The sequence below is a fragment of the Nannospalax galili genome, unplaced genomic scaffold (assembly GCF_000622305.1).
Source record: "Nannospalax galili isolate Female #2095 unplaced genomic scaffold, S.galili_v1.0 scaffold582, whole genome shotgun sequence".
Lineage (NCBI taxonomy): Eukaryota > Metazoa > Chordata > Mammalia > Rodentia > Spalacidae > Nannospalax > Nannospalax galili.
Genome location: NW_008349130.1, coordinates 2280165 through 2291234, shown reverse-complemented (window position 1 = coordinate 2291234; position 11070 = coordinate 2280165). Strand labels below are relative to the sequence as shown.

The 11070-nt window shown below is 39.5% G+C and overlaps 1 protein-coding gene across 16 annotated transcripts in view; it reads right to left on the bottom strand.

Moving 5' to 3' along the window:
- Positions 1–11070, bottom strand: part of Dst (dystonin) — a 489235-nt gene that overhangs the window by 47277 nt on the left and 430888 nt on the right. For all 16 annotated transcript variants that reach the window (XM_029570107.1, XM_029570103.1, XM_029570105.1 and 13 more), the window contains 5 exons: positions 5919–6122; positions 4222–4453; positions 3136–3362; positions 1638–1760; positions 1414–1515 (listed from right to left, as the gene is read on the bottom strand). In XM_029570107.1, coding sequence (XP_029425967.1) covers positions 1414–1515; positions 1638–1760; positions 3136–3362; positions 4222–4453; positions 5919–6122 — 888 coding nt within the window. The remainder of the gene's footprint in view (positions 1–1413; positions 1516–1637; positions 1761–3135; positions 3363–4221; positions 4454–5918; positions 6123–11070) is intronic.

Genomic DNA, 11070 nt, shown 5'->3' with positions numbered 1-11070 from the left:
TCAACCCATTTAGGTAACAACTGTATAAAAGAATTACTATATTCCTTAATGAATCTGGCAGAGGGAGGGAAACCTTGTAAAATATGTGATATATTTAAATTACCATTAATCAACTCTAATTACTTAAGTAGCAACCTGGTAACAAAATATACTTCATTTCACAATCAAGCCTTGGGCACTCTGCAGTACCTAAAGTCACATTAGCACCAGCAATTTAGTAATCAGAGTTGCCGTTCATGAGCAAAATGACCTATGATAGGCCTTATGCTTCTTGTAGTTTGATAAGGAGCCTGCAAATCACAGTGTCTTTCCTATGGCTCCCAAGTGGCTTCGTGTGGCAGCAATGCCAATTGGCACTCAATAACTTGCCATCATGATTCAATCTCACACAGAGACCTGGAGCCCAACTTAGTCACCACCGGCCATCATTATTTAACCAATAAATCATCAGTTTGCTTAAAAAAAAATACAGAGAGCAGGGGAGTTGTAATAAGGTGCTATTTGTAGTGAATTTTTCATGTATTTCCAAAGTTCAAATCCCTTTTCAGCTGACATATAGACTGGCTGGTGATATTTATTTTTATAAACATAGAATGAAGTAGCACATAATGAAAAAGGAAAAATGTTCTCATCTGAGCTTCAAAAATAATATTCACTTAAGTGTTATGGAAATACTTAGGTTTTTTTCCATGTGGCAAGAGGATGAAAGATGAAACTCCTGCCAGCCTGTTAGGAAACAGAACAAAGGCAAGGAAGAAAGACTTCTGAGTCTGCCTAAGTGGCTGCTTGCTACTAGAGCCCAGTGACTTATAAAAGGCTTATGAACTGAATGAGAAAATCTAAGGGAGGTGAAAAGCAACACTTCTAACAAATTATATATACAGAAAAGAAGAAAACACCTTTATACATTCAATTATGAACCAACAAAACAGAAATCTATTTTGGTACACAGAAAGCACTGGCTTCAGATCAGCTTTCTTCTGACTTCAGCTAAACTCGTGATATTTTTAGATGGTGTTTACTCCTCTCGTCTTCTTTCACTCAACTTTAGAGAACTCAGACTCTGTACCATTTCACATCACTGCCTAGTGCTCAACAGTTTATGAAAAATGCTGTGTGGGAACACTTACTTTCACTTTAAAGAACATTAAAATACTTCTTTTCAAAGTAGATTCCACTGGTGTGTGTACAAACATGTTTAGATGTGCATATAAATCTGTATGTCTGAGAGGTAGGAGATACCTTCTAAAAGGGTACAATCAAAGTAGCTGGGGCAGTTACAGGAATAGATTTGTCTACAGCTGCATGCACACGCCCAGGGCTGGGCTGGTACCAATGTGTAAATGTACTGACATTCATTAACAAGATTTCTCCTTCCAGCTAAGACCAGCAGGCACACTGCAACCAGCTCACCTGCAGTCCATCCTGGTACTGAACGGCAGCTTGCATGGCCTCCTCAAGTTTGTCAATCCGGTCTTTCCAGGCTTTATTTAGAGAATCCCATGCTGAATTTAACTATAATACAAAAGTTACAATCCTTTAAGTGCCAAATGTATCATTTTAACCACTTTAAATAAATATATCTTAGTTAACCAAGTTTTAAGAAAGACATGAAAGTGAAAATGTGTCACTGGTACCTCATCTATGCTCTTCTTGACAATGGGTTTATCAGGTTCCCCACAAGCAGCGATGAGCTCAGAACCCAGGTTAACCACCATGTCCAGCTCCTCCTGCAGCCCATCAATTTCCTCCTTCACAGCCTAGAATCCAAAACACAGCCTCAGAATGCCAGCCAAGGCACACCAAACTAAGAAAAGATGTATGCATAGGTGTTGAGCACGGGGATCCTAGGAGGTGGGATTACTACCATTTTGTTTTCTTCTACTTGTTTCCACAATAAAATTTCCAACAAGAAAACGTAATAATTTAGAGAAAAACAGTCACCTTTAAGCAATGAATGCAAAATCTTTATTTTAAAGACAGAAAGAAACAGTGTGACAAATACCAGAGCAATTTTTTTTTGAGACAGGGTCTCCCTGTAGCCCTAGCTGACTTGGAACTCGTGTAGAGCAGGCTGCTCTTGATCTCAAAGATTTGCCTGTCTCTGCCTCCCAGGGAGCTAGAATTCAAGGCACGGGCCACTACACTCTATCAGAGCAATTTTTTAAAAATACCAAAAATGTTGTAGAGCACTGAAAGACATTTTTTTCCACATCAATAGTTTGCCAATATGTACTCAAAAATGACAATAAAATATGAGTTTGAAGATTTTCTATGAACTAATGTATTTGTTGGGAAAGTTAGGATAATTTAGCTTTGGGGTTACAAGTTATCAATCAAGGTGGGATCTATAAACTACACATTTATCACAAAAGAAATGAAGTATCTTACCTTCCTTTACATTGTTGTGGTTAAACATACTTCCTTAGCCAATAACTGCTTAATAAGTATGAATTAAGCCCTAAGCCAGACAATGGAAATAGAAATATCTGCCTAGTCACTCTCCTCTAGGGGGTCAGAGTCTAGGAGATAATTCAGCTAAGTATACAAGAAAGTATTTACATAGGGAATAATAAACCTGAACCCTGAAGCTTATCAGAGTGTGGCAGAAATGACACCCTAAGGTGAGGAAACAGACTGTAAGGGCACAACAAATGCTAAAAAGAGCAGACCAGAACAGAGGCATGCCGGTAAAGGAACAGGAGAATGGTGCCTAGGGTCACATGGGTCTGGGTTAGGCGGGTACAGGAGGAACCACATGCCTGTTCTACAAAGTCTGGGCACTACTGAGTAGGCAGTGGGTACCTCTGAGGGTTTGTAAGTAGCAACACAATGACAGCAGATCTAGAGATGACTAAGAAGCAAGGATAAAGACCTAGCAGGAAAACCCATTTTTTGCTTTAGGTTACTTAGGAAGTCAACAAGAGAGATAAAGGGGTCCTGAAATAAGGCAGGGGCAGTGAAGAGAAAATGATTTTAAATACAACCAGGTGAATCTGTTAGTACATTACATCTCTCAGTACCCACCATGTTCAGAACCAAGTACAAATTTCAACAGCAATTCTTCAGTTACCCACAGAATCAGGCTTTTATTATGCTGAACTTTGAAAATTTTAAATGACTTTTTCTACTTACCTCTGCTGCTTCTTGCTGTTGTTTTACTACTGAGGGATCAATTCCAGGATCTTCCAAGTCCCGGATGAAATCTTGAGTGTCTTTAGTAGTAACTACCAAGGACATGTGATCACACCAGAATTTTTCTGCTAGTTCCATCACATCCAGTAATTTGGCTTCCCTTTCTTCTACCAGTGAGTGTATGTTCTCCCAAACGAAAACCATTTGGTCCAGCTTATCCTGCACAGCTACATAGCAAAACAGTGTCAAACAGAATGCTGGTTACCCATGGTTAAGCAACAAAGGAAAACTTTAGTTCATACAGCAAGCAGCTACTCAACTGTTAAGTACACAGAACTGGACCAGTTTTGGTTAACTGCAGTCTAATGGGTGTCTAATGGGCCCAAACCTATCCCAAACAATGCAAAATCTATGGGTCTACTTCTGCTGAACCAGGTTTTTCCTAATAAAAGTAGATGCTTAAAGCTAACTGAGCTCAGAGTAGATGCAAATTTACCAAGTTTTAAAGTTCATGAAAGTTGGCACTAATCCCAAAGAAAATGAAGTGGCCAATCTGAGACATAAATTTTCTTATGCCCTCCAAGTTAAGAATAATGCTTGTTCAGTGCCAGAAATATAACAGCGTAGGGTGTGTATTTTTGACTTGCTTCTATAGTACTCTTATTTCTACTACACACACACTCTTCCTTTTGACTCACAGCTCACAGCTCAAAGATGGGTGGTTATGGTCACCATTCTGGTGGTTATGGGATGGAGCACACATGCTAGATAAAATTCTAAAAACATAGCCCTAGCTTTGGCGTTATTAACATTACATTTTAGCCTAATGGTCTAAAAGGCCCGGAAGATACCGGGTCTTTATATAATGGCACACCTTGTTTTCAATCAATTAATTTCACAAACCCAGAAGACACTAACAAAGGATTTATGTATATAGTCCTTCAAACCTAAACACATCACTGTAAAACCTTTTAAAGATGTGGCATGGCATTTTGTTATGCAGTTGGGCTGTCAGTCAACAGCATATGAATCTAGAGGTGTTTGAAAAGTAAAGTTGAATCCATTCCATTATTCCAGGGTAACTACCTTTGGCGGACAAATCTTTATCAGTGCCCTCAGACCTGGCAATCATCTCCTCTCCCCTTTGCTTCAGTGTTTCATACAGTGGCTGTAGCTTCTCCATGTCTACTGACACGTTCTTATTTTCACTGATCTGCTCCTTGATCTTTTCAACCTCAGCAGAGATGGATGGTGGCTGCCTCATACGCTCCACAATACGCTCCAGGCTCTCAAGGATCTGGTCAATTTTGTCATGGAACTAGAAGTAAAACAGTGGGACCATTTATGCTGGGAAGATCTGTGATGTCACATGTATAATTTCAAGGGTAAAACCTTTATTTAATGAATTCAATTAACAACTAAATCTCTGCCAACATTTCCATCCAAAAAGTTACACCCTCCTAGTGTATGAAGCCATGCCTAAAACCATGACCTCTACACACCTCTGCGGGACATGTTTCCGTAGAGCACGCTGAGTTTCTATATAAATAACTGAATGCATTCATTAAGAAACTGTGTATGCTGCTTTGCAGCAATGTGAATCTTAATCTGTTGCTTGATCTTGTTATTATAATTTAATTAATTTAAAATTAAGTTCAGTAAGACTTGTTGAAACTGATTATTTTTTCATTTTAATGACTTTTAAGATCCTACAAAGTTATACTAGTACATGCAAAACTCACAGGCAGTTTTGATTAAATTTAAGGAATTCTTTAAGTTATATATTTCCTGAATTGGAAAAGTGTTTAATTAAAATAAAAATATACCCAGTGTTGTATCAGAAGTTTGCATTTAATTCCTGGTCAAACATGTAGCTGGATTCAGTGGATAATTTCAAATTTGTATTTATAAAGGTATAACATACAATTAAGCCATGTCACAAAAACTTGTTCATTCTTAAGTTTCACACTATTCCCCAAATTAAAGGCACCAACACTTTCCTAGTTCCTGTTAAATGGCAACTTTAACTGACACAGCTGGGGTCATTTGAGAAGGGAATCTCAATTGAGGGATTTCTAAGATCACATTGGCCTATGGGCATGTCTATGGGGGATTGTCTGGATTGTTAACTGAGGACAGAGGGCCCAGCCATTGTGGGTGGCACTATTCCCTGGGCAGGCACTCCCTCCACTAAGTTGCTTTTTGTCAGAGTATTTTATTATAGCATCAGAAGAGGAACTAGAACAAACACTCAGGATTACAGAAATGCTGCTCCAATGTCCAGGATCTAATATCAAAACCCAAACCTTGGAATTGGAAAACTTATAGGTAATTCCAAAAGTCAGTTTCTTGAAAAATGGTATTTACAAAAACAACCCGTTTCCACCTTCATATTCTTTTCCTTTTCCTTGGTCTACCACTCAGTATTTCTTCTAACTACCTTCTTAAGACTATTTTATTAATAATGATAGTAGCAGTTTCTTTTATCTCTCCCAGTGGCAAATATTATATTCCACTTAGGGTTGACACTGAATTAAACATCTGGCCAATGACTGCAAGTAGATTTTCTTAGTCATGGAAAATGATCTTTTATTGTACCTGAAAGGAGGCAGAGAAATAGAAGAGCTGGATGCCAACGAATGTCACCTCTAAGAGAAAAGGCACCCATATTCAGTTAACAGTGAAAATCAGCTGAGATGAAACTGAATTAAGAGATCCAGGAAAATATTCGTTAAACGTGGCTGTTTGGAAGAACTTCCCTTTTTTCTAGTGTAAAGGATTACCTGAGTTGACTGAGAAATGGCTTCATCCAGTAGTACAGCTCGCTTTTTGACGTCTTCTTTGATCTGACTATAAAGGGTGTCAGCTGCCACATACTTCTCTTGGATAGAAAAGCCTTCTCTTGGGCTCAGTCCCAGTAATTGTGGCCCGGTCTTGTTCATCTTATCTATGTGAGGCTTGTGTTCTGCTATCAATTCTCGCAGTTGCTGTAACAGACCAAACACCTTCTCAGTATCCCAGAGTGACACCTCCATATTATAGCTGAATGTATATCCAGTGCATCCAACTAGCAAGAAACCCCAAACACATGTCCTCCCCATTGCAGGAATTAACACATGCTGGCAACAAAGGGAAATAAAATACAGAAAGAATCTCAGTAGAGAGGAAGACACAATACCAAGATTTAAAATCTCAAGGTAAAAGGGTATCGGGTGATGGAAGCCCATAGGCACTCCATTCACATTCATATCAAATGGAACACATCTTATATTGTATATGCTTATTAGACTCAATACATATAGGTGGCATGTAGACACTATACATACACATATCAATGATCTATCTCTTTGTTGTTGTTGTTGAGACAGGGTCTCACTGTAGCACTGCCTGGCCTGGAGCTTGATAAATAGACCAGACTGGCCGGGAACTCAGAGATCTGCCTGCCTCTGCCTCCGCCTCCCAGGTCCTGGGACTAAAGGTGTGTGCCACCACACAGGGCACTATTGATTTATTTGTTTGTTATTTATTACATCTATTATTTATTATTTATGTATATATGTATGTGTTGTATATGTGGGGAGGTGCACATGTGTCATGATGAGCATGTAGTTATCAGAGGACAAGGCTCTTTCCTTCTACCGTGTGGGTTCCAGGGATCAAATACTGGTTGCCAGGGTTGGTGCCAAGTTCCTTTACATGCTGAGCCAATCTCATTGTCTCTCTATTTGTTATTTTAGTTATTTATTTTTAGATTATTTTTACGTGTATGTGTGAGTGCCTGCATGTATATATGTGTACTACATGTGTGCCTGGTATTCAGAGGCTGGAAGAGGGTGTCAGATTTTCTGGAACTGGAGTTACAGGTGATTGGGAGCAGCTATGTGGGTGCTGGGAATCAAAACTGGGTCCTCTGCAAGAGCAGCAAGTATTCACTGCCACTGAATCATTTCTTCAGCCCCCTACTCATTATTTTAAAGTGTTAAAATTGCAAGGGTAATCAATTTAAAGAAATATATGTATCGTATAAGAATGTTACTTAATTTTGTCATCTAGTCAGAGACACAAAGGTATTTACAAAGATGAGGTGGAATTCAAGTGGAGCTACCACTTCTAATGGGGTGGACGCACTGGGAGCCTGAATCAGGCAGGACCTCAGCAGCAGTATTTCATGGGGCCAATCCAAAACCATTCCCAGGGAAGCGCTTGCCAGATGGCTTCTCTGTGCCAGCCTTTAAGCAGTACTGAGGGCCTTCCATTTGCCCCACATGATAGGCTAGGCCTGCTCATCAGCACTCCTCATCTTGTCAGGCCTGGGTCTGCTGGCTCTCCAGCCTCTAGTAATAGCTCCTAAGAGGAATTATATTCAGGAAAGACAGTCTGGAAATAAGCTACCAGTTTTTCCTGCTTTTAAGTTTTTCTGAAGGCTACTTCAAAATAGTTTTGGAAAAGGCTAAATAAACACAAATTCAATTTAAAAAGTGCAGAGAGATGCCTCATCTAGCAGGTTGCATGGAAGATCCCAGGAAGGCCACGCTGGCAATTTACTTCATGGGTGTTCCAAGCCAGACCTTGTTTTCATTCCCCATAGTTACATCATCTCTTCATGCTGTTTTACAGAATGGAGGTGGTGATGGCCCTGTCAGCTAGTATCACATGGAAAAGGAGAACTAGGATGTAACAGTTTCTGTGTTCCACAAGGCATGCTTGAAAAACTTTACACCCAGTAATCAAAAGACTCTCAAGTGAAATGTGAGACTTCTGCTGAGGTTTCTTAAGCTGCCTGGGGATCTTATCTGTGCAGCATCTCTATGAGGTGACTTAGCCTAGGAGCAGTGTGAGGAGCCTTTTGTAGAGCATTCCAGGACAGGCCAGAAAACACTTGCCAGTTGCCTACTTGGACATGTGCATGCATGAACAAATGGCCTTTGGCTAGATGTGGTGGCATACACCTGTAATTCCAGTACTTTGGAGGTTGAGATAGGAGGCTCACAACTTTGAGGTTAGCCTGGGCTACACAGTAAGGAAAAAAAAAGAGAGAGATGCTTTGCCTCATAGGTGACAAAATACTTTTTCAAGTTACAATGCTAGAAAAACTTGGTATGACTTTAAGGTATTTCATATTTGATAAAGTAGCCTTTGGAGGTAGTTTTTCATTCTTGGATAGATCATCCCAAAAAACAGGGGATGTGGATTAGGAGAAGAAATGCCATTCTAGAGGGCTACAAATGTTCTGAAAACTATGAACAGTTTGAAGACATGGTTATAAAGTCTTTGTCTTTCCCTTTATATGTACAATAATAAATTTGTTTTGCAAGTTCAAAGAGGAAAATCATTTTCATTTTTGAGAATTTTAGCTCAACAACCAGTTATTTCTTAACACTTGGTGTTCTTCTAAAAACACTTATTCAAAGCACCTCTGGGTAGAGAAATTTATGAACCATTTTATATTCCACGAGGACCCATTAAAATTTCTTCTACAAATAAACCTTCACACTGAAATTAAATTCAGTTCTACACCACTTTGAAGTCTCTCACTTGCTGAATGATTTAGATAAAACTCCATGCAACTTTAATTGTGCCTTAAATAAACTATTTTTGTAAATTTTCTTCTGAATAAATACTTCAGTTACAGATGGTCTTCAATGCCAATATATTAAAACAGTAAACAAGATTAGTAAGCCCATCACATCTCCTAAACAATGATGTAATACACCCTAGGTTAAAGCTCATCCCTAACATGCACACCCCCACACATGGAAATTAGTCTCAGAATACATCTTGTATAGATCAAGGAGAACAATTAGGTTCATAAGTCCATAAAAACCAAGGACTCCAGACCTTCTGATCCTTTATCCCTCTCTCAGCCATATTCTTGCCTTTTTTTTTTTGGTCTTTTTGAGACATGGTCTCCCTGTAGCCCCAGCTGTCCTGGAACTCACTGTGTAGACCAGGCTGGCCTTGAACTCACAGAGATCGGCTGGCCTCTGCCTCCTGAGTGCTGGGATTAAAGGCATGCACCACCACGCCTGGCCCCATTCTTGCCATTTTTAAGTGACATTAACAATTAAAGTGACTGCTGGAGGGAGGCCTCATAACATCACATATATTTAATATCATTAGATTACCACTTCACACTGTTTTACCGAGTGGAGGTGGTGATGGCCCCTCACAGCTAGCATGTAATTGCATGGGGAAGGATCTGGGCTGTTACACACACATACCAACTGTGTTTGTACCTCAGCACTGGCTGCTCAGGGTGTTCATGATATTGTTATTTTGACATATTAATGGCACTGTGCATTTTCTCCAAGCTCCTTTTTGATATTCTAGATGCTTTGACATCTACATTTAAAGCATAGAACTTATTTGACATATATAAGTGGAACACAAATTGACATACATAAATTGAAAGCACCTCAAAAGCTCATTTCTCCAACATTTAAAAATGATATTCTTGTTCATTTTCCCAGTTCTATGCTGGGTTACTATCTGGGAATCCCTTTGGCCACACTGGCCATCAACTCAAAAGAAGGTATCACTTCTCTGGCATTGTTGCTTGTTATATAGCCTTTAGCTATACATATGGACCCTTATGAAATTATGTTGGCCCATTTAATCTTTGGTTACACTTTCCTTTTCGGTGTTTAAGGCCATACAGTTGGTCCAGATAAAACCGATTTATTTTTACTTTTAAGGTCATTTGAGGACCTGTTCCTCGGGGTCACATGGGCTTAGGAGAAGCCCCTGGCTCCTTTCTTTTACCAGTTCCATCTATGTGAAGATAAGTCAAAGGTCCTGCTTGACCATGGCTGGGTTTGCGTGGAAGCATGGAAGAAATGATTCCTCTGGGTTGACTTTCCTTTTCATAGACTGGACACTGGTTCAAGTCCATCTGGTGGGGTCACCTCGGCCTCCTTGATCAAGAGGACAGGTGACCCACCACCATTATAGGACCTTTTGAAAGATGCTCATAGTCCCCTGGAACTAGTCGACCTAGGAGGGCAAGGAGCAAAAAGTGTCCTTTATGTCCCTCTGACCAAATTGTTATAGACCTCAAAGTATGTCTGTTAAACACACAAGAAGGTTAGTTCTACCAGTCTGGTATTTTTGATTGCTGTGTGTCATGTAGATAAATCTTGGGCAAAGACCAGTTGTTCTCAGATAAACCTTACCTAGACATATATTTCTTGATCTGCTATGTATAATTTGTCAGTAGGTTGTAGGAGTAATATGGTTCTCTCTGGTTATCAAAATTAGCTAGGCATTATTTATCTCTCGCATTGTCTCATTCCCTCCATCATGGTTTTCCCACTTAAGGTACCCCCATTTCTCCCTTACTAATACTCTTCTCCTATGGTCCTACCTCTCTTGACCTCCTTCTTTCCCTTTATCCCCTAGGTTCCTTGTATACCCTTCCCTTCCCCCCTCCCTTAAACTAACCAATTTTTATCCATATCTTCTTTATTAAGGCCTGTTTCCTACTGTTCTTCTCTTTCAGGTTATTTATTTTCCTTTACCTCCCTGTTTCCTTTCCATTATCCTGGTTCCTGGAGTTACGTCTATTTCATACTTATTTATCAGAGTCTGGTTCTAGGATTCACATATGAGAAGAACATATGTCAATTTTTTTTCCGAGACTGTGTTACTTCACTTAGTGTAACAGTTTCTAGTTCCATCCATTTACCTGCAAATTTCATGATTTCATCTTTTTTGACTGCTGAATAAAAGACCATAGTATAAATGAACCACATTTTCATTATCCACTCATCAATTGAGGGACATTTATGTTGCTTCCATCTCTTAGCTATTGTGAAAAGAGCAGCAACAAACATGGATGTACAAGTGTCTCTGCAATAGAATGAGTCCTTTGGGTATATGCCAAAGAGTGGTATAACTGGGTCAAATGGTAGGTTCATTTGTAGTTTTTAAGAGTTC